The 18,660-nt window shown below is 57.7% G+C and overlaps 4 protein-coding genes across 4 annotated transcripts; 1 reads left to right on the top strand and 3 right to left on the bottom strand.

The window, feature by feature from the left end:
- Positions 1-61: 61 nt before the first annotated feature.
- Positions 62-1,556, top strand: BESB_082160 (BolA family protein; the record flags this gene model as incomplete). The annotated part of the gene is made up of 4 exons (XM_029366566.1): positions 62-166; positions 499-543; positions 1,078-1,139; positions 1,424-1,556. 4 exons carry the CDS (start codon positions 62-64, stop codon positions 1,554-1,556), a joined length of 345 nt encoding a protein of 114 aa, XP_029217026.1.
- Positions 1,557-3,017: 1,461 nt separating this feature from the next.
- BESB_082150 (ribulose 5-phosphate isomerase) lies at positions 3,018-5,742 on the bottom strand (the record flags this gene model as incomplete). Its single annotated transcript, XM_029366565.1, has 5 exons — positions 3,018-3,122; positions 3,324-3,617; positions 4,202-4,375; positions 4,820-4,981; positions 5,710-5,742. 5 exons carry the CDS (start codon positions 5,740-5,742, stop codon positions 3,018-3,020), a joined length of 768 nt encoding a protein of 255 aa, XP_029217025.1.
- Positions 5,743-8,356: 2,614 nt separating this feature from the next.
- BESB_082140 (uncharacterized protein) lies at positions 8,357-13,823 on the bottom strand (the record flags this gene model as incomplete). The annotated part of the gene is made up of 5 exons (XM_029366564.1): positions 8,357-8,493; positions 8,908-9,277; positions 9,830-11,245; positions 11,671-12,126; positions 12,501-13,823. 5 exons carry the CDS (start codon positions 13,821-13,823, stop codon positions 8,357-8,359), a joined length of 3,702 nt encoding a protein of 1,233 aa, XP_029217024.1.
- Positions 13,824-17,850: 4,027 nt separating this feature from the next.
- On the bottom strand, positions 17,851-18,660 carry BESB_082130 (uncharacterized protein; the record flags this gene model as incomplete). Its single annotated transcript, XM_029366563.1, has 1 exon — positions 17,851-18,660. The coding sequence occupies one exon, from the start codon at positions 18,658-18,660 to the stop codon at positions 17,851-17,853; it is 810 nt and encodes a 269-aa protein (XP_029217023.1).

Genomic DNA, 18,660 nt, shown 5'->3' with positions numbered 1-18,660 from the left:
AGGCGCAAGAGGAAACTGCGCGCAATCCCCGTTTTCTAAAAGCCTGCGACAGCCCGCAGAGATGTTTGTGCGGCGTCCTCTCGGCCGTCTGTTCTCCTCGCTCCCCGCGCCGCCCCGCAGTCAGGCCGTCGCGAAGGGCCCCGTCGCACTGGCGATTGAGAAGAAGGTCAGGAGGCGGAGAAAAAAGGGGGAAGATAGCCGCTTCCGCGAATGGAAAGGGCGTCTCAGGCTGCCATGGAATGTCTGCGTCGCCTGCCGATCTGCACAAGAAGAGCGCGGCTCTCTCCCTTCTGTGCATCCTTATTCGGCATCGTCCTTAGTGCCGAGGTTTCCACGTAGCGTATTAGCTTTTTTCTCCATATAGAATCTACGGAAACAGGCGTCCGCTGAGTGGGGATCTAGGTGCTCCAGCCAGCCAGCGAACTCTGCAGTCGGTGTGGCTTCTCAATGCAGAGAAACAGAGAACGCGGTGAACGTGCTTTCCTTTGCTCTTCTCAGCTAACTGAAGGCCTCCAATGTGCACAGCTCGAAGTGATTGATGAGGTGAGAGAGCTCAGAAAGCACTGAAAAAGCAAAGATGCCTCTTCTACGATATCGTTCTCTTTGGTTGGTATATTCCTGCGTCGCGTTTCGCTCCAGCGATGTGCGCACATCGTTACAAGTTGTCACTTTTCTCGTGTCGATATTTTGGCACACTTTGGCGATGGACCTCCCGTAATCCATACTATAATTAGTGTTTGTATAGATTCATACATATATATGTGTATAAACGTGGTATTCCACTAGAGCCATACTTATACCTCCATTCATATAGTTTGTGGGCGGCGTTGAACCACACTTGTTGAGCAGGACTCTCTCGCTCGATGTACGCCTTTCAAACAATCAATTGGTGAGGTTGTCGTTCTTTTTTGTGGCTGTCCGTTTGATGCGTGTATTGTCTGCTTACATGTTGCCGCTCCAGGCAGGAAAAAAGGAGCCTTCTGCGGGTGCAGGTGTTTGGGGGCGTCTGCTCTTTCTGCTCGCGGCTTTTGACCTTTTCCTGCTCCCTGTGTGTTCCCTTACCTTTTTTCTGTTCAGACGCCCCTCCACGCGGGTCACGAAGGGACGCAAGGCCTGAGATCAGCGGAGACGCACTTCAGGTGCGTTCTCTGTTTCTAGCTGTGCGAGCCTGTATTTTTTCTAGTCCTCTGCCGTGTCTGAGTTCATTTCTGCATCGTTCTTCCCTCAGTCTGTGTCTATTTCAAGGTCGACGCACTCGGCGTTCTCTGCATCTCTCGTCTGCATCCCTCGGCCTACACCAGCTCACCGCGGGAAGTTTGTGCCCGCTGCCGTTCCTTTTTTCTGGCTTCTGCTAGTCACGTGTCTTGAGCCAAGGCGTGTGCCTAAAGTTGCGCGGCTCTCTCCCCTCGTTGTCCTTTCTCAGAATCTTCGTGAAGAGCCCGGACTTTAAAGGCGTCCCCCTCGTGCAGAGGCATCGCAAAATCTACGCGTTGCTGCAGAAGGAGCTGGACGAAGGCATCCACGCGTTGGCTATCCACGCCGAAGCCTCGGAGTAGTGGTCAAGAAGGCGGAGAAAACGTGTCGCACAGCCCCTTTTAACGCATATGTATTCTTGTTTCCTCCCAGTACTTGCGAAGAGGATTTTGGTCTCATACCCTTCCCTGCTTTCCCTGCCCGCGCACCGCCGAAGCTGCCTCACATATCACTTGGCAGCAAGAAAACGGAACAGGAGGAGGACATCGTTCTTTCTTTCCCTATAGTTCTTTTATCTTATGGACTGAAGCCGCAGAGACCCACTCATGTTCATCGTCTGTCTTGCCTCTTGTGACGGCGCCTAGTGCGTATTGAAGAAGTTGGCATGCGCACACATGTGCGGCAAGCTACTTCCGTCTTGGTATTGCCGGTTACTTCCCCTGTCTGCATGAAAGGGAATTTCTCGAGTGGAACGCACGTTCGCTACTCAAAAGACTCTGTGAAAAGTGCGCTGTCGCGAGCGCGATCGTTTGTCACTGTCGCTCGGGAGCCCTCGCACTCGCGCAGCCCATCTCGGAAGGCCTTCGCCCGCATGTCTGAGGTCTGAGAGCGCGTCCTGGCCGCGACCTCTCATCGACGTGGATTATACAGACGTGCATGCAGGACATGCAATACAAAAGTGGCTTCTGATAACGGCGAAGCATAGTAGAGTCAGGCGAGCTGAGCGCCGCCCCTGAAACCTAGTCGTCTCTTGGCCGGCAGCCGCTACATCGCCTCGGCGCGTTGCTTGCAGAAGCACACGTAACTGCTCCCTCACAGATACAGATATAAATCTACGCAGTACATGGGCGCCTCTGTCCGCGCATGTATGTATAAACGGCGCACGCGAGCGCACGAATCCTGCAAGTTGTGTGGCGATCCCCTTTGCAGGGGTACCTGGCGAGTCCACGTTTTTGCATCGAACGGAGCTCGTGGCAACGGAAGAACCGTATTCACAGCGGATGCGTCTATCTCTCTCCACGCGGGCTCTCTGTGCTATGTTCTGTGTACAAGTGATCCACACTATCCAGGATCGAGTATTCTATTGGCTCTTCGCCATGCATGCATGTGAATATTTTTGCCGATACCTACATATACATAAACGTATGTGTGTTTACGTTTGCATCTGCAGCCTCAGGGCACACGCGTCTGAGGCAGTCCCTCCACGCGGCCCGGCCAGCGTGTTCAGTTTCCTCCAGATAAATTATTTAATCGACACAGTGACAGGTTTATCACCACACGCCGCAACAGCGGCGCCCCGTTTCCGCCTGCGGAGATGCCGCGAGCAGAACAAAACCGCCAGCGAGGGTCCTCCTCCGAGGCACAGAGAAAAACTGCATTTTTGAACCACGACGCGGTGGACATTTCTCTGCAGAGGCTCTCGGGGCCTTCCACACGCCGCAGAGCCTCCAGGAGGCCCCTGCATGACCCGAGAAGCAGGGATGTACATCTTCTCATGCAGGGCGAAGAAAAAGAAACTGAGAAGTCTTCAAATGGCAATGCGTTCACGCACGCTGCGCCGTCATCGTCTGTACTGATCCATCTGGCTTGCCAATCAAACACGCGGAGGCGAGGCCCAGGAAGAGGCCCGTCTCCACCACGCCGGCAACCTGAACAGCAAGCCGAAAACAGCAAGAAAACGCGAGAAGCAGCCGTTGACGCCCTCACACACCAGCCAAACTGGGGCGGCTACAGGTGTACAGAGGGGCGTTCGAGTCCTACGGTACCCACCCTCGACCTAGACCCTATTCCATCCTCGTGTCGTCTGTCGCCTGGCGTCTCTCCCTCCTCCGTGTTCGCTCCTTCCTCACCTTCTTGAGTTCTGTTTCAAGCTCCTGAGGGTCCTTCACGATTTCGGTGAAGTAAAGATCTACGATGTAGTTGCCGTTGTCTGTGACGAACCGATCTTCCTCTTTCAACTCCTCGCCGCTGCTCGAGCTCACGCCGGCTCTGCGCCGGAACTCCGCGCGGCCGCCGTGGCGCCGGACGACCGGCAAATTCGCAATGACGCGCTTAGTGTAGGAACTCGAGAACGCCGTGACCTCCACCGGCATCGCGCCTGTGGAGCCAATGCCGTTCTCGACAAGCTTGCTTCCGTCTGCGGCCTGAAACACGAAAGAAAAGGGAAACTCCACAAAACATCAGGCCTGCATGGGCGCTCGCGTGCATGGCAGAGATCCCTCTCCCGGGGAATGAGGAAAAAAACGCGACCTCTGCGCCCGTCGAAGAGGCCCGCATGGAAACACTGAAACAGCGCGCCGGCACGCGGCGTCCACGAAACAGCCGGGGCTCCAAAGTATCGAGTTTTCTTCTGTCGTTCACCCGCCTTGTCCTATCCGCTTGTCCCCTTCACCCTACGCCTCCCGCTGTCTCTGCGCCGTCTTCGTCCTCCTTTCTCCTACTTTGATCAGATGTTTCCCCTGTCTGGTGCGCGTCTCCTTCTGCGTCGAGGTTGCAGTCTGCAGGTTTCCTCTGTATCATCAGCCGCTTGAGCGTCGTCTTTCCCCTCCTTCGCTCCCCCCCCCCCCCCCCCCCCCCCCCCCACCTCAGTCACTGTCTGCCGCGGCCTCTGTGCCTTTCGCTGCTCGCGGGTTCGCTCTCCCCCCCTCCCCCCTCCCCCAACCCTCCCTCGAGGGGGGAGGGCGCATCTCGGCGCGGATCGGCCGCGCGCCGCTGCTGCGCTGCTCACCACGATGAAGGTCTTGGAAGCAGCCGCGACGATTTTCTCGCGGAGGAGGGCGCCGCCGCGCCCCTTCACGAGCCCCAGCGCGGGCGGCAGAATTTCGTCCGCGCCGTCGATCGCCACGTCCAGCCGGCCGTCGATGCTGTCCAGAGTCGTCAGCGGAATGCCCAGGGCCTCCGCCTGAGAAAAGCGAAGAAACGAAAACTCGAGATCCCGTAACCCGCCCGCAGCAGACGCAGCGGACGCAGCAGACGCAGCCAACGCAGCAGACGCAGCCGACGCCGCAGACGCCGCAGACGCAGCAGACGCAGCAGACGCAGTAGACGCAGCCAACGCAGCAGACGCAGTAGACGCAGCCGACGCAGCAGACGCAGTAGACGCAGCCGACGCAGCAGACGCAGCCGACGCGGCGCCGCGCCCGCAGCGACCAGAAAGAGGCAGGCAGTCCTCCACAGCTGCGCAGCACAAACCCTAACCCTAGCATGTGTGGGAGTAGCCGTAGGATGTGAGTGCGGTAAGTGCGCGCGTGATGGAAATCACGAAAGTCGAGTGGATATGGAGAGACTCGCGAGCGAGGGGGGGATGGCGGGCGGCGTTGCCGCCTTCGTGAAGCGCGAAACCTACCTGCTTCCTGGTTGCCTCGCTTGTCGGAACGCAGAGAATGTCCTTCAGAGTCCCCTCCTTCATCTTCTGGCCGATGCGATCCACGACGAACTTCGCCGTAGTCCCCGTGCCCAGCCCGAGCCGCATGCCGCTCTTCACGTACGTGTCAACGGCGAAGTAGCCCTGAGAGACGCGCAGAGAAGGTGCGAAAATGCAGATGCAGACGCAGCTGACTATCTCTCCGATACGAAGGCAGACGCGGACGCGAGGCACGCCCATATACGCAAGAGAGACAGGACGACCGGGCGACGGTTCAAAGAGTCGGCGGAGGGCGACAGGGGTGGAGCAGGGAACGGCGAATTTAGGTGGAGGATCGCGGCGAAGGAGGAAAAGACCTCAAGCGAAACGCAGGAAGAAAGGTTCACAGGGAAGCCGTGTCAGGCACAGAAAAGAGTGAAAGAAGTGAAAATCGGTCAAGTCCGAGATGCGAACCGTGAAAACTCAGAGCAGGCATGCGTGCGCTGAGGCAGGTGCGATGGCCTCGTGGCGAGCGCAAGAGAGCGGAAAAGAGGTGCCGGCAACGACCGTCAGTGCTGCGTTTTCTGACTTCCAGACAAACTCGACAAAAGAACCGAAAGCGCACTGCATTTCCGGCGCTCTCTACTACATTGCACCCCACAGAATAACGCAGAGTGTCTGCGTTGCGTGAGCTTCTTCCGCCGGCTTCGAGACCTTTTCCCGTCGTCTCCTCCTCCGCTTCTCTCCCTGGTCTCTCCCCGTCCCTGCTTCTAAATGCGTGTGCATATGAGAACGCGTTTCCACGAAGGCGTTTTCCATTTCTAGAAGGCTCGCCGTTGTGGGAGCCCTTCCCCCACGGCCCGTCACAGGAGTGCGCGAAAGTTGTTGCTTACCACGGCTTGTTTTGCCTGGTCTTGCGCGCTCATTTTGACCTGATTACGGGGAGCAGAAGGGCGTTCACCGCGGATGGAGAGAAAGAGGCCAACAGAGAGAAGGACGACGAAAAGCGAGAGAAAAGCTCGGCGCTGCGACGTCTTGTCTCGAGAAGAGGGACTGCGGGGGGGCCCTCGGTGTGGCGACCGGAAGAGGCGAACAGATTCTGCAGCTAACTGCCGAAGGAGAAAAAAACGCGTTTCCATTCGAACTCGAAAGCAAACACATTTGCCAGCCTGCGGCCGGAGAGGCTTCAGTCGCCTTCGCAAAGAGCGCGAAGCGCGCGCTGACGACTACTCAAAGAGTGCCGACGCAAAGAAGACCTACAGGCGACGACGACAGTTGACTGTCGCCCTGTCTCTAAGTTGCGTGCCCGCAGAGGCAACAGGCACACGCACGGTGTGCACCTTAGCATGAAGTTTACGGCAAAAAGCGGGTGTGTCTAGATCTGGTCGCTGTATTCGCCCGCGAGGGCTGGGTAACGAACTCCTCGCTTCGACGCCTCCGCAGATCGACGGAGCCCAACGTTCGGGCGCGGGCTCTGGGTCCCCAAGTCGCCGCCGTCCTGTCTCAGTGAGGTCCAGCCCCCCCCTCGCCCCCCCTCCCTTCCAGCTGAGGCGCTGGAGAGGCGTGTGTCTCCATTTCTTGGATACTCTCAAAATCGGCTTCTGGCTCCGCCGCGGTGTCTTGTTTGGATTTGTTGCGGTGTTTCCATGACTCGGAACTACTCGACCCCTCGCGCTCGTTGGAATGGAGCTGGTGGAAGAGCAAGAAGTCTCAGCAGCATAGTTGAAGACTTGAGTGCAGTGCTGAAAACTATGTGCCGGGCGAGTAAGAGCAGGCCCTTCGGCAGTGGAAACTGAAGTTCTACCGATGTGCTCTGTGGCCTGTTGAGCAACCGCGCAACACTCGATTCAGCGTCTCATCTCGGGGCGCTCTGAGTATCGGTCTTACGAATTCCTTCACACTTTTTTAGTGTTTCGCACGTGTCGGCGTTCCTATATGTATTTATACATATACCGGTTTGGCAGCGGTTCGTCCCTCGAAAAGGATAGCTGCGCGCACGTGTGTACGCGTATCTGTGGGGGAAGAAATTTTGTTTGTCTTTCGGCTGTGTATGTTGTCGCTAGGGGCTGGGAAACGTCGCACGAGTTGACGGCGAGCGAAGCCGCGGAGGGAAGGAACTTGCTCGGGGCGCACCCTCCGGCGCACAGAAATGTCACATTTTGACCTGTTCTTCACACTACGAGAAGATCACGAGAGGCTGCCTTGCTTCACAGAGAACGAGCTCTGAGGCGGCACCCACAGCCGCGCAGACTCGGGCAAGGCGAACCGCGAACCACGCAGGAAACCTTAAATACCCATCCGAATGGTTCCACAGTTTTCTGCTGAAACAAAGAGCACACTGCACGAGCCTCTGCCTCTGCGAGGAGAGCACGTATAGCCGCGTGCATGCGCGTGAGAGATTCTTGAACCGGACAAAATGCCAGGCTTTGAAAAGACACACCTCTCAGTGCCAATGGACGAGGCGAGAGAACGGCTACAACTCAAACGCAAACTGCGTTAAAAAGGACAAACGGCGAACAAACGAGAGCCTGTGACTGCGTTGCACTCGAAGCAAAGTCTACAGAAGGAAACCTGCAGACGAACGCTGAAGGAAACCAGCCAGCAGTCCGCGTTCCAACAGGGCGAGGCAAAAAAGCGAACCGAGACGGCAGCAGACCTCGTGCATAACATCACGGCAGCGGCGCCTCACCGCCTTCGCTGACGGGCTTGCTCCCCCACAAAAAAAGATTTGCTGAATTACACAGACTCTCGCAGATAGGCACATTGTTGAATATCCCTACAGGCGCTCTCCTGAACTGCAGTCAACGGATACGTGGCTCGGCGTAGATGTGTGTTCACATGTACTCGTATGAGTAGCGATGCAAAATGTACGTGCGTGCATGCACTCGACTGACAAAGCTGGCCTTCTGCAGGCGGCCATGGACGCAGGGAAACGGCATCGGCGTTTGCTGGCTCTCGCGTCATGTGCGCTCTCCCCCCGTGTGTGTCGGAAGGTTTCCGTGTATGCAGACGACAAACACAGACAAGAAAAGCGAAATCGTTCGCGCGAAACGACCCAACGCTCCTTCGAAAGTGCGGTCACGGAACGCTTCACGCAAGCTTTGCTTCATCAAAAAACAAAACGCCTCTCGAGGAAGTTCCACACTTAGAACACAGGCACGTGTCCCCGTCTACGGCGCACGTCGGCGCGCAGTTGTGCCCTTCTGTTTCTACCTGTCCGTTCCTTGTTCCACTGCATCAGCTCAGTCCTCTAGGACGTCAGCTTCCGGGTCCCTCGCCACCACACTGAATTTCTTCAAGCGGGCAAGCACGCACATCCACAGATGTGTGTGTGTATATAAATGTATACATACGCATAGATAAATATGTATGTACGTACAAGCATATGTACATATATATATATATATATATATATAGGGAGGCCAATACCTGTAGGTGGCGCCCGCGTACGGGTGTCCAGCGTGCGCCGCCGGGGTCGAGTGCGCCCGCTTCCAGCTTCCTCGTGCCTTTTTTCTGGTTTTCTGAGAAGTTGCGAGTTCCTTACCACCACCCCCAGCCCGAGGATTCCTCCTGCTGGCTCTCTGGAGCCGCGGCTTCTCCAGCCGCTGCTGCGGGCTCTTCCGCAGGCGGAGGCTCCGCTGCGCCTCCGCCGAACCACGAGAATAATCCGCCTTCCGCTGCGAGCAACAGGAAGAGCGAAGAGACACACGAAGCAGGCGATGGAGGGACGCACATCGCGAGGCAACAGACACGGACAAACGAACAAGAATATCCAGCGCAGGAGAGACAGACGAGACGCAGAGAGGCCATATAGGGTTTCCAACAGGCCGAAGAGTGCAGCTTCGCAAGAAATAAGCCCCAGGCTTCGATAAAACCCGGTAATCCGCAGATCCCTACCAGATGCGGGCACTTCCTAGGTAGGCAGACAGCAGACGGCCGTGTGCAGCGGAAGACCAAGCCTGGGGCGTAAATGCATTGGCACCGGTGAGGAAACCTGGATCCGCTGACGTACATGGAATGTTGTATATGCGTCTCAGCGGCTAACCAGATAGACTGAGATGCAGACTGGCTGATGATGCAGGCTCTCTTACCAGGAGGTTCCTCAGGCGCTGCAGCTGGCGGGGCGGTCTGCTGCGGCGCGCCTGGAGGTGGCGCGTTGGCGGCGGGGGCGGCCTTTGGCCGCGCCCCTGCGGCGCTCGCGGCGCTTCGCGCTTCTTGGAGTTCTTTTTGGAGGCTCTGGACGTGCTTGTTGAGCTGCGAGACCTTGTGTTCGAGTTCTTCTTGTTTCGTTTTCGCTTCACTAGCCGCCGTTCGCTGCTGCTGCTCCAACGTCGCTTTCTCCTCTTCCAGGCGCTCGCGAACCTTCTCGAGATCCGCTTTTTCGCGAGTCAGCTGCTCCAGCCGTCGATTCTTTGAGTCCGCGTCCTCGCCGCTCATGCGCTGGACTTGGCTCAGCTTGGCCTGCAGAAAAAAAAAGAAACAAAGCCCTTCAAAAAACCTGTGAGGCATCGATCGCCCAGGCACCGCAGAACCCGTCTAGGTGCACACGAATGGCTTCTTCCAGAAGGCGGCGCAGCTCAGGTGCAGTTTTCGGCGAGGAAGAAGACGCACGCTGCAAAGCGGTGGAAAAAAAACAGTGGACTCAAGAGAGAGAGGAGCGAACGGAGTAGACGGACAGGCAGCAATGAATAGAGTGAAGTGATGGAAAACCGTTAACGAAGTACAGGGACAAGCAACGACACCCTGAGTGTAGAATGCAGTCCTCCCAAGCTGCACTGAATGACGAAGAAGCAAAAACGAATCAAAAAACGGGGGAGGAGAAGGCGGAAAAAAAGACCGCCCGGCGAAAGGCGCCCGAGACAGGCATGAAGGAACAGGAGGCCTGCGGCAAAGAACTGTCATCCCGCCCACCCAAAGAAGCCCGCTAGTGTGTGGCTGCAGCGAGAACAGAAGCACACAAGGACTGGCGAAAAGAAAGCACGCCAGCTTGTTTTTGGCTGTCCGTTTCCCTACCTCAAGAGCCTCTTTGTCTGTGGTGAGTGCATCGATGTCTTTCTTTAGTTTGAGCTCGGCAGCCCGGTGGTCGGCTTTCAGTTTGTCAAGTTCCGCGTTGAGTCTGTCTCCAGCTGCAGCTGCGTCTTTTTCTTTTTGCTTGACGGCCGCAAGTTCCTGTTGCTCGAGGGCCTGGGTGTCCATGAGCTTCCTGATTTGCTTCTCGTGAGCCTCCCTCTCCTCTGCGGCGTCATTGAGGTCCTTCTTCAGCTGCTTGCTTTCGTCTACGAGGTCGTTGTACTTCTGAACCAGCTCATTGTGTTTGTTCGCCAGGTCTGCGTACTTGGCTTTCGCGGTTTCCAGCAGACCATCCTTCTCTTCCACCGTCGTCTTGGTCGCCTTCAGCTGGTCGCGCGTGTTCTTGAGCTCGCTCTCGGCGGCCTTCACCTTCTCGGCTGCGTCGCTGGCCTCGTCGGCTGCCCTGCTCTTGAGCTCGTCCAGTTCTCGCTGGAGTCTCTCGACTTCGGTTTGCTTGTCGCGCTTGAGTTTCTCGAAGTTCCTGTCCGCGCTGCGATGCTCTTCCTCAAGCCGCTCCTTCGCAGCGCTCAGCTCGCGCTCCAGGCTGTCTTTCTTGCTCTGCAGCGCCCGCAGGTCTGCGTTCTTCGCCTCGAGCTCGCGCCGCAAACTCGCCTCCGTGTCCTGGAAAGAAAGCTCCATCTGCTGGAGGCGCTGCTGCAGCTCCTGTCTCTGGTGGTGCTGCGTCGTGGTCTGCTGCTCCTGCTGTGTTCGCATGTTGTCCAGCGTCTGCTGGTGCCGGCTCTCGATCTCCGCGATCGCTCGGTCTTTCTCAGCCGTGGCGGCCTTCAGAGCTTCGTCGTTTGTCTTCCGCAGCTTCTCGATTTCCGCCTTCATCTCCTCCACGGCCTCGTCCCGCTCTGTGCTCAGCGCGTCGAGCTGCGCCTTGCGGTCGCGCAGCTGCTCCTGGTGGCGCTTCTCGAGGTCTTCCGCGTGGCGTCTGGCCTCCATTTCTGTCTCGTCTAGCTTGGACTGCAGGTCGATGCACCTCTTTTTCTCCGCCTCGAGAAACTTTCTGCAGCGATCCAACTCGCCCAAGAGCTTCGAGCTCTCCTCGCGGTGCCTCTCACGCGCGTGCTCCAGCTGATTCTCCATGTCGCGGCGACGCAGCTCAGCCTCTCGCTGCAGGCGATCGAACTGCTGGCGATGCGCCTCGTCCTGCGCCTCCTTCTCGAGCTGCAAAGCCGTCTGCTGGTCGCCAACCTTCCTCAGCTCGCTCGTCAGTGCGGCGATATGGTCACTCAGCGATCGATTCTCGGACTCCAGCGTGTGGATCTCACGCGCCAGCGTCGCAGCTTCGTTCACCTTCTGGTTCAGCGCCTGATTTTTCTGAGACAGGGAGGCCATCGACTGCTCTTGAGCCTGAGAGGAGAAGCCAGAGACGCAGAAAAAAACGCAGAAATCGGCGCAAAGCGAGCAGCAAGGAAAGTCTGTCAGGGTCGGCGGAGTTGCACTCCCCACCAACCTGGAGCGTGGTCACGACGGGCGTAGCAGGCACAGCTCGGCGTGGAAGAAAAAACGAAGATACAGGAGAGTGCGAAGCTATTGAGAACAAAGAAGAACGCTGGGCATATGTTCGAGCTGCCAAGAGGGAGTGAGACAAATTCCCGCAGAGCGGCGTCCACGAGTGGAGAAAACTTGGATGCTTCCGGTTGAGAAGACAGAGACGCGCGTGGGCAGAAGGCAGACGAATACACCTGCTGAGTAGCCTAGAGAAACAGGAATCCGGGAGAGGAAAAGGAACGGCACGTCTGTATGGGGCTTTCACTGCGGCAGGAGTGGCCTACTTCAGTCGATTTCTTGAGCTCCGAGTAGGCCCGAAGAACTTGAACAACGCCCTCTGCGACGAGTTTCGAAGTCTCGCAGGGTCGACCCTGAACGAGCTGCAGAGTCGTCTTCATTTTCAGAAAGTCGACTTGCATGTCTCTGAGTTCCTCCTCGGAGCCGCGCAGACGCTCGGACTCCGTCTGGAGCTGCTCCTTCTGGCGAGTCAGCGACTCCAGCTGCTGCTGGCAGACCTTGAGATCCGTCCCCAGGCGGCTGTTTTCCTCCATGAGGCGAAACTGCTCCTTCTGATAAGCTAGGTCGAGCGAAGACTTGATTTTGGCCTTCTCCTCGCGCAGCTCCGCGACCTCGCGCTCGGCGAGCTGCAGCTTCTCCAGAAGCCCCGACCGTTCCAACTGAATCTCGCTCGTCTTGCCTTCCAACGTGTTGCGCGCCATCTCCAGAGACTCAACTTGGGCCTGCGAGCAGACACAAAACGACACCAGCCGGAGTGTCGCAGCGGGAGGCGCTTTTGACGCACATGGTGAGAGACACCCGCAGCCACGGTTTTCGGGCTTCGCGTCATCCGCTCTAGGAAGCAGCGAGCCTAGTCACAGTGGAGCGCAGAAACGCCACAAGGAAAGGACGACCAGAAAAATTGGATTTCCCTCCAAGAACGAAAGCGAGGAGTCGAGTAGTGCCTAAATCTCTCACGTAGAATAAGGCCTTTATAGACGCCACCTGATCGTCTTCGCGGGGGGGGATCCCCATGCCTGCCTGGATTCGCCTGCTGGCTGGCTAAACGGCTAGGAAGTCTGATGCGCGCTCCCGTGGGCTACGGAGCTTCTCTTACCTTGGCTCGAATCGCCTCTTGTTCAGCGTGATTTCGCTTCTGCTCCGCGCGCTCGAGTTCTCCTCGGAGAGTGTTGAATTTGGAGCGCAGGGCGTTGAGTTCCTGCGCACTGCGGTCGCGAGCCTTCTGCGCATTGTTGAGGCTTTCGTTGAGCTCCTGGACTTTGCGTTCCCGGAGAGCCAAATCTGTCTCCGTTCGATTCTGCGCGCTGTCGATCTGCGTCTTGAGCTTCGCGAGCTGCTTGGAGGCGTCCTCAAACTTCCGCCGGTAGTACTCCCCCTGGCTCTCTTCCGACGCGACGGTCTGCTGCAGGTCTCGAATCTTGCGCTCGTGGATCTGAATCTGCATCTGAGCGTGCTTCTCGACTTCGGCGGCCTGTTGCTCGCTTCGCGCCTTCTCAACCAGCACTGCTTCTCGCGCTTGTTGAGCCGAATCCTGGATGTCTCGTATGTCTTTCTTCACGCGAATCAAGAGGAGATTCTTCTGAGAGATCGCTTCAGCGAGCTTCGCTTGGAGGCTCTCCGCTCGCGCCTTCATGGCCTCAGCCGCCTCCGTGCTGCGGCGCGCCTCCTCCCTGAGGAGCTGGAGCTCGCGCCCTCGCTGGACGGCAAGTTTCCCTTTCTCTTCGCTTTCCATTCGAAACCGGTCCAACTGCTTCTGCAGCTGACTCCGCTGCTCCTTCAGCGTCCGCTCTGCATCTCGCGCTTGCCGGAGGCGCGAATTCTCTGCAGTCAAGTCTTGCACCTTCATTTCCAGCTCGTCTTGCGTCACTCGCTGCAGAGTCTGTAGCCTTCGAACCTCCGCGCGACTCTTCTGCTCGAGCTCCAGCGCCCGCGTCGTCGCCTTGGCGTTGTTTGTCTTCAGCTTCTCATTCTCCACGGTGAGCGTCGCACACAGGTTCCTCAGCTCGTCCAAGGCTTCCCAGTAACTTTTCTCCCCCGTCAGGATCCGCGTGACGAGGATGTCGTCGGGTCGCATGGGCTTGCCATACATGTTCCGCAGCCGCACCTGGGCCTTCAAGTCCGCTGGAGACATTTGAGGAGCCGCGCGCCGGCCGACGCCGGAGCTGTCCCTAACCGGCGACAGCGCCTGGCCGTGGAGCCCAACGGGGTCGTCGTCAAGCAGGCCCCGCGGCCTGCGGAAGCCGCCCAACGCATCGGGAGCAGAACTGTACAAATTGGAGACCTCCGCGCCGGAGAAAACTTTGCTCGAATGCCGGTACGGGACTAGACTGTCTCCGCTGGAGGACTCTAAATCCTCCAGATCCGCGATTAAGTAACGGGAGGCAGAGGTGTCTCGAGCCTCTCCTATGATGTCCGCCATTTTCCGATTTACCGAGCCCCCTCGGGAGGGCGAGAGGGGCGCTGGCCGAGCTGGCGCTTTGGCAATGCAGGCAGGAAAGAAACGGAAGTCTCGAGGGAAACATGGAAGAGAGGCGGTGAAGCCGTCGAAAGAAGGAAGAAGACGCCTGCGTAGCCCGTGGGAAGGCTCGGCTGGAGGCGGCAGTCCAGCGGAACGGAGATAGACTCTTCTCTATTTCTGAAGACCGGGAAGGAAAGCAGGAAGAGACTGCAGAGGAACACGTCCGCGAGCGAGGCGACAAAAAAGAGGTCCTTACGCCAGACGCCCTAGCTGCGGTTGTGGCGGGAAAATGCGCGACGAGACAGCAACTGTTGAGGTCAACCCCGGCGCGTGCAGATGCCGCCTCTCGATCCCTGAAACAAAGCCCTTACGCTCACGACAAAAGGGACGGAGACGACCTTTTGTTGTGATTTGAAACCCCATCCACCGAAAAAAAAAAAAAAAACGATCTCGCCCTGCGGGCTCGACAAGACGTGGAGGAGCCCGTGACCTACTCCCGTCACGCAGCCGACGCGACCCTCCGATGGAAGGATACACAGCCGTCAGGGGAGACCTTGTTGGGTCTCCCTTTGTCACCTTCTCAGAGCAAAGCCGCAGCGAGGGAGAAAACACCGAACCAGGAAGCTGAGAGAGTTCGTATCGCCAAAATGGCGGTAGGAGGAGTGCGACAAAACGCCGCGCACTCCCCTCGGTAGCTAGTGAAGAGCTAGGAAGACGATGCGTGGACAGAGCCGACGCCTCTCCAGACGTCAGGAGTGAGCAGATGGAGACAGAGTGAAGAGGGAAGATGGGATGCGCAAGGTCGCCGTTCGATGGATGATGAGAGCCTCAGAGGGGGGGGAGGGGACAAGGGCGAGGAGACGAGCGTGGCGATCCTGCGACAGGAAAGAAGGCGTCTGCGAGGACGGTAGAGGCCAGAGCGAGAGCTGAATTCAATGGACTCATGGTGCAGCTGACAGCGAGCGAAACGCCGTGCCTAGCTTGCGAAGGCAGGGAACGCGGGAACGAGACATCGGGAATGGCGACGGCGAATTCAGGCAGACTCATAAGACAGGTGACAGCAGAGGAGGGGAGGACAGAAAAGACGCAGTCTCAGATGCTAGGCCGAGAAAGAGATGGAGACCTTGGATGTCGTTCCCCGTTAAGGGAGTGTCAAGCCGTTATGCAGATAGCTGCAATCGCAGAGGAGGCGCTGAGGTGCCGCGGATCTCAAGGCGAAAAAACGTGCAAACACGAGGCGAGTGAAGGCATCCAGTTGAGAAGGGTCAGCTGAGTCGGTCGGTGAGGCGGGAACAAAGTGCAGCACCAGCCTTCAACGACGAAAAAAACGCCCACGGCGTCGACAGAGAGTTGCTCAAAACTGCGAGAGTTTCTGAGTCTGCGACTGGGGTCCGCACGGGCGCGCGAAGTCTGCTGGAAGGGAGCAGCAGAGCGCAGGACAGGGAATGTCAGTCGCTTGCTCCATGCAGGTTGCGTGAGCTTGCGTTGGCTGAATCGAGTATCTTGAACAGAAAAATGCCATGCATAGTCGCTTGAAGCCGCGGATGGAGACATGCCATCGACGCCAAGGCCTCTTTCTCGTACAGCTAGAAGAGCGATTGCGGGGGACATGCGCTGGCTCGTCGGCGTCGCCCTCACTGCAACTCTGGTGAAGGAAAAAAAGAGGGTCATTCAGCGGCAGAAGCGTGAACTGGCGACTTTACCAGACGCGCGACAAAATGTTCAAGCCAACAGATGAAGGTTGGACAAGGACGGCAGAAAGCAAATGGAGAATCACAAACGGGCGCCACGCGTTCGCAACTGAGCGCAAGGCAGCCAGCCACGGGAAATCCGTGCGCGACAAGTTGTAAAGAACGTGCCCAGCGGACTGGAGATCTGCACACAAGTAGAATGTTTGGCTTGATATCTGCAGCACGGCTAAAATAGGTTATTCAACCCTGCCGTTTCGCGAGGGTTTCGAGTCAGAACTCTGCATTCGCGCAGGAACCGCGCCCTCATCCGCGGCGACTCGGAGCTCAGCATCGAACCCCGAAGAGAGCCGGTGCAGCGCCGCGCCTTGGCTGCGCCAAGCCCCGCCAAGCATCGAAGTCCACAAAAGAAAGTCTGACGCTTCGACAGGGCATTTTGGAGGTGAAGAGCTCCCTTGTTCGCTCAAGAAGCCGTACGACGGTGTTCACCAAGCATCCCGCGAAAATTACGACAAGACATACCGGCAGCATTTCTCGCGGATCTGGTGCAACGTCGTCGTTCACGAGCGCGCGGGAGCGACCCTCTTGCGCGCGGGTGAATCGAGGCCTCACTTCAGTGACCTTTCTTCCTCCTGGTCATTGCTGCACGAATCCCAAGTTACTCCTCGGCCTTCACGACTGGCAGCCACGTTTAGATGGTTTAGATGTACCCTGGTGGCATAAGTCATCATCCCCAGGCAAAAAACGGACGCTAGTGGCGCAAACACCCGGAGCGATCCTCCGCCGCACAGGTTCAAAGGCGTGGCGGCCAGAGTCTATGGCGTTGAGTTCTTGCCGAAGATGTCACTTCGCGCGTCTATGCTCACAGCACAGGGCCTCGCACTGCTCTACAGAGCGGTCTCACCTCTATTTGACAGTCGTGGATCTGCTGGAGCGCAGAAGTCGCAGCGCGTAGGCTGCTCGAGTGTCCGCGGCTCTGAAGACGGGAATGTAGGCAGCGTACTCTGCGGATGTGAGACTGTGGGAACTAAGAGGCTCATGCGGTCTCCGAATGGCGGAGGAAGGAGGGAAGCGTGGCTCTGTGTATTAGGTGCGTCGGCTACTACCTGGTTGATTCTATCCGCTGGAGCACAGCTGCAGCGTTATGCGATATGTATGTATCTCGATGTGTAAGCATCTGCCACCGCGGATCCACATGTGTCTGGCCTCCCAAGAGATCTTTTCCGTAAGTGCATGGCGTGCCTCTTCGCCTGGCGCAGACAGACCCCGTACCGGTGACGAAGTGACCGGATCGGCAGTGCCCTTACGTCGACATCCTTGGAGGGCAACAACGCTGTGACGGAGTTGTCTCGCTTGCAGTTTTCCTGGCAGAGAGACCTGCTCTGCTGTACGTATGTTGCGGGTTTCAGAAATTCCACACCATGGGGCTGGAGGGTGGTAAAAACCGCCCCCGCCCCCGCACCGCTCGGGTCCGTCGTAGGGCTCATCACTTCCGTACGCTGTCGTCATCGACTGCTGATTCAACTCCGAGACGTCTTGTCAGGGTGCTCCAAACTTGTAGTAAACGAGTCAGAGCGCTGCACTGCGCGCCTGTCCGCACCGTCAGCAGGCTGAAGCAGTGGGTAACCGGCACTCTTATTCACTGCGGCACTGCATGCCAAACAAGCTTTTGTCGGTTCTCCCCCGTTGGTGCAGCGGTGGCGGAGTTTCCGTCGCATTCAACCCTTCTGGCAAAAATCCAATAGCATCGGTGCACTGCCATCTGAGGCACGTTAGCTCTCACATCCCTTAAATGCATGGAAGGAAAGGCGAGTGGCTGGTCAACTCACGCAGCGGGCAGCGTAGTCGGTTGCGAATAAAGTGTATAATGTCTTGGCATTCTGTGTCTGAGTTCCCAATGAGGGGTGGCGCATTTCCACGGTGCGAGTGGCGGCCCATACCCCGTAGTTGCGAACAATTGATACAGTTTCTCTAAGAAGTCAAACGCCCGCTGAGGGCGTCTAGGGACAGACAGGACTGGGGTCTCGGAATGCTACGTCAGCTGATAGCACTGTGACAGCTGCAAACTGTGTGGACCAAGACACGGGGACAGAATACTCGTCAAAAAACACGCGCTTCGCCAGCAACGTCTCAGGCGCAACGAATCCACGACTGGGATCCGTACCGGAAACCGTAAAGCGGTCTGGGCGGTCCTTTGCGTTGGCCCGAGCGTTCACTCGCTGTGGTCTGTGGGTTAGGCTTCATTTTTACAAAAAGCGCAACTGTAAAACTATTTTTGCACTGGCTTTCGGGCGTGGCCATCACTGCTGTTCCGTCGCTGCGCGTTTCCTCATCTCCCTCTGGTGTCGCTTCTCGTCCTCAGCGGTGGGACCGAGCAGCGGCTCACGCTGGGGGTCGACGCCAGCGCCTGCCTCGTAGGTCATGCGTTCAAGGCGTGCGCCCTGCTCGGTGAATTTCTTGTTGGTTCGCTGTCGTCTCCAGTTGGCGAACACGCTCACGAGGGCGCTCAAGAAAGCCGTCGCCCACAGGAGTTGAGTCAAGAACTTTTCGTGGAGACGCTCCGCGGGCGTGTCTTGCCATTCGCCGTAAAAGTGTTCGCGGAAGAGTGCGGAACCTGAGGCGGCCAGCGTCAGTAGAAGAGTCGTCCCCAGAAGAGTCACCCACATGTTCCATCTCTTGTCGAGGCGAAGAAGGCGTTGGCGCTCCTTCTGAAAAAGCGCGTGGTCCTCGACGTGCACCGACTCCTCATCCGCATAGCGCTTAACAATGTTCTCCAGGTGGCGACGTCGCTGAAGCGCTTGATACTCTGCGTTGTCTTCCAGGAGCTCTACCATCAACTGGTTCACCGCGTCCTCCGGACGCAGCTTCGCTGCCGCGCGAGGGTCAGCGTCCTTCTGTGCGCCCTCGGCGCTGCGAGCGCCTCCCCTTCGCATCATCAGCCGACCTTCAGAAAAAGAGGGGCTGGTGGCTGCTTCAGGGCTCCTCTGCGGTGCTCTGTCACCTTCAGTTCCATACGCCAGCAAAGGGGTTGCGAAGGCCATCGCGGCGAAACCGCAGGCGGCCAGCAGGCGACGCGGCGGCAGGGACGCATGCGCGAATGCTTCCGCCAT

This window comes from Besnoitia besnoiti, chromosome VIII (assembly GCF_002563875.1).
Source record: "Besnoitia besnoiti strain Bb-Ger1 chromosome VIII, whole genome shotgun sequence".
Classification (NCBI taxonomy): domain Eukaryota; phylum Apicomplexa; class Conoidasida; order Eucoccidiorida; family Sarcocystidae; genus Besnoitia; species Besnoitia besnoiti.
This window is presented reverse-complemented; position numbering and strand designations above follow the sequence as displayed.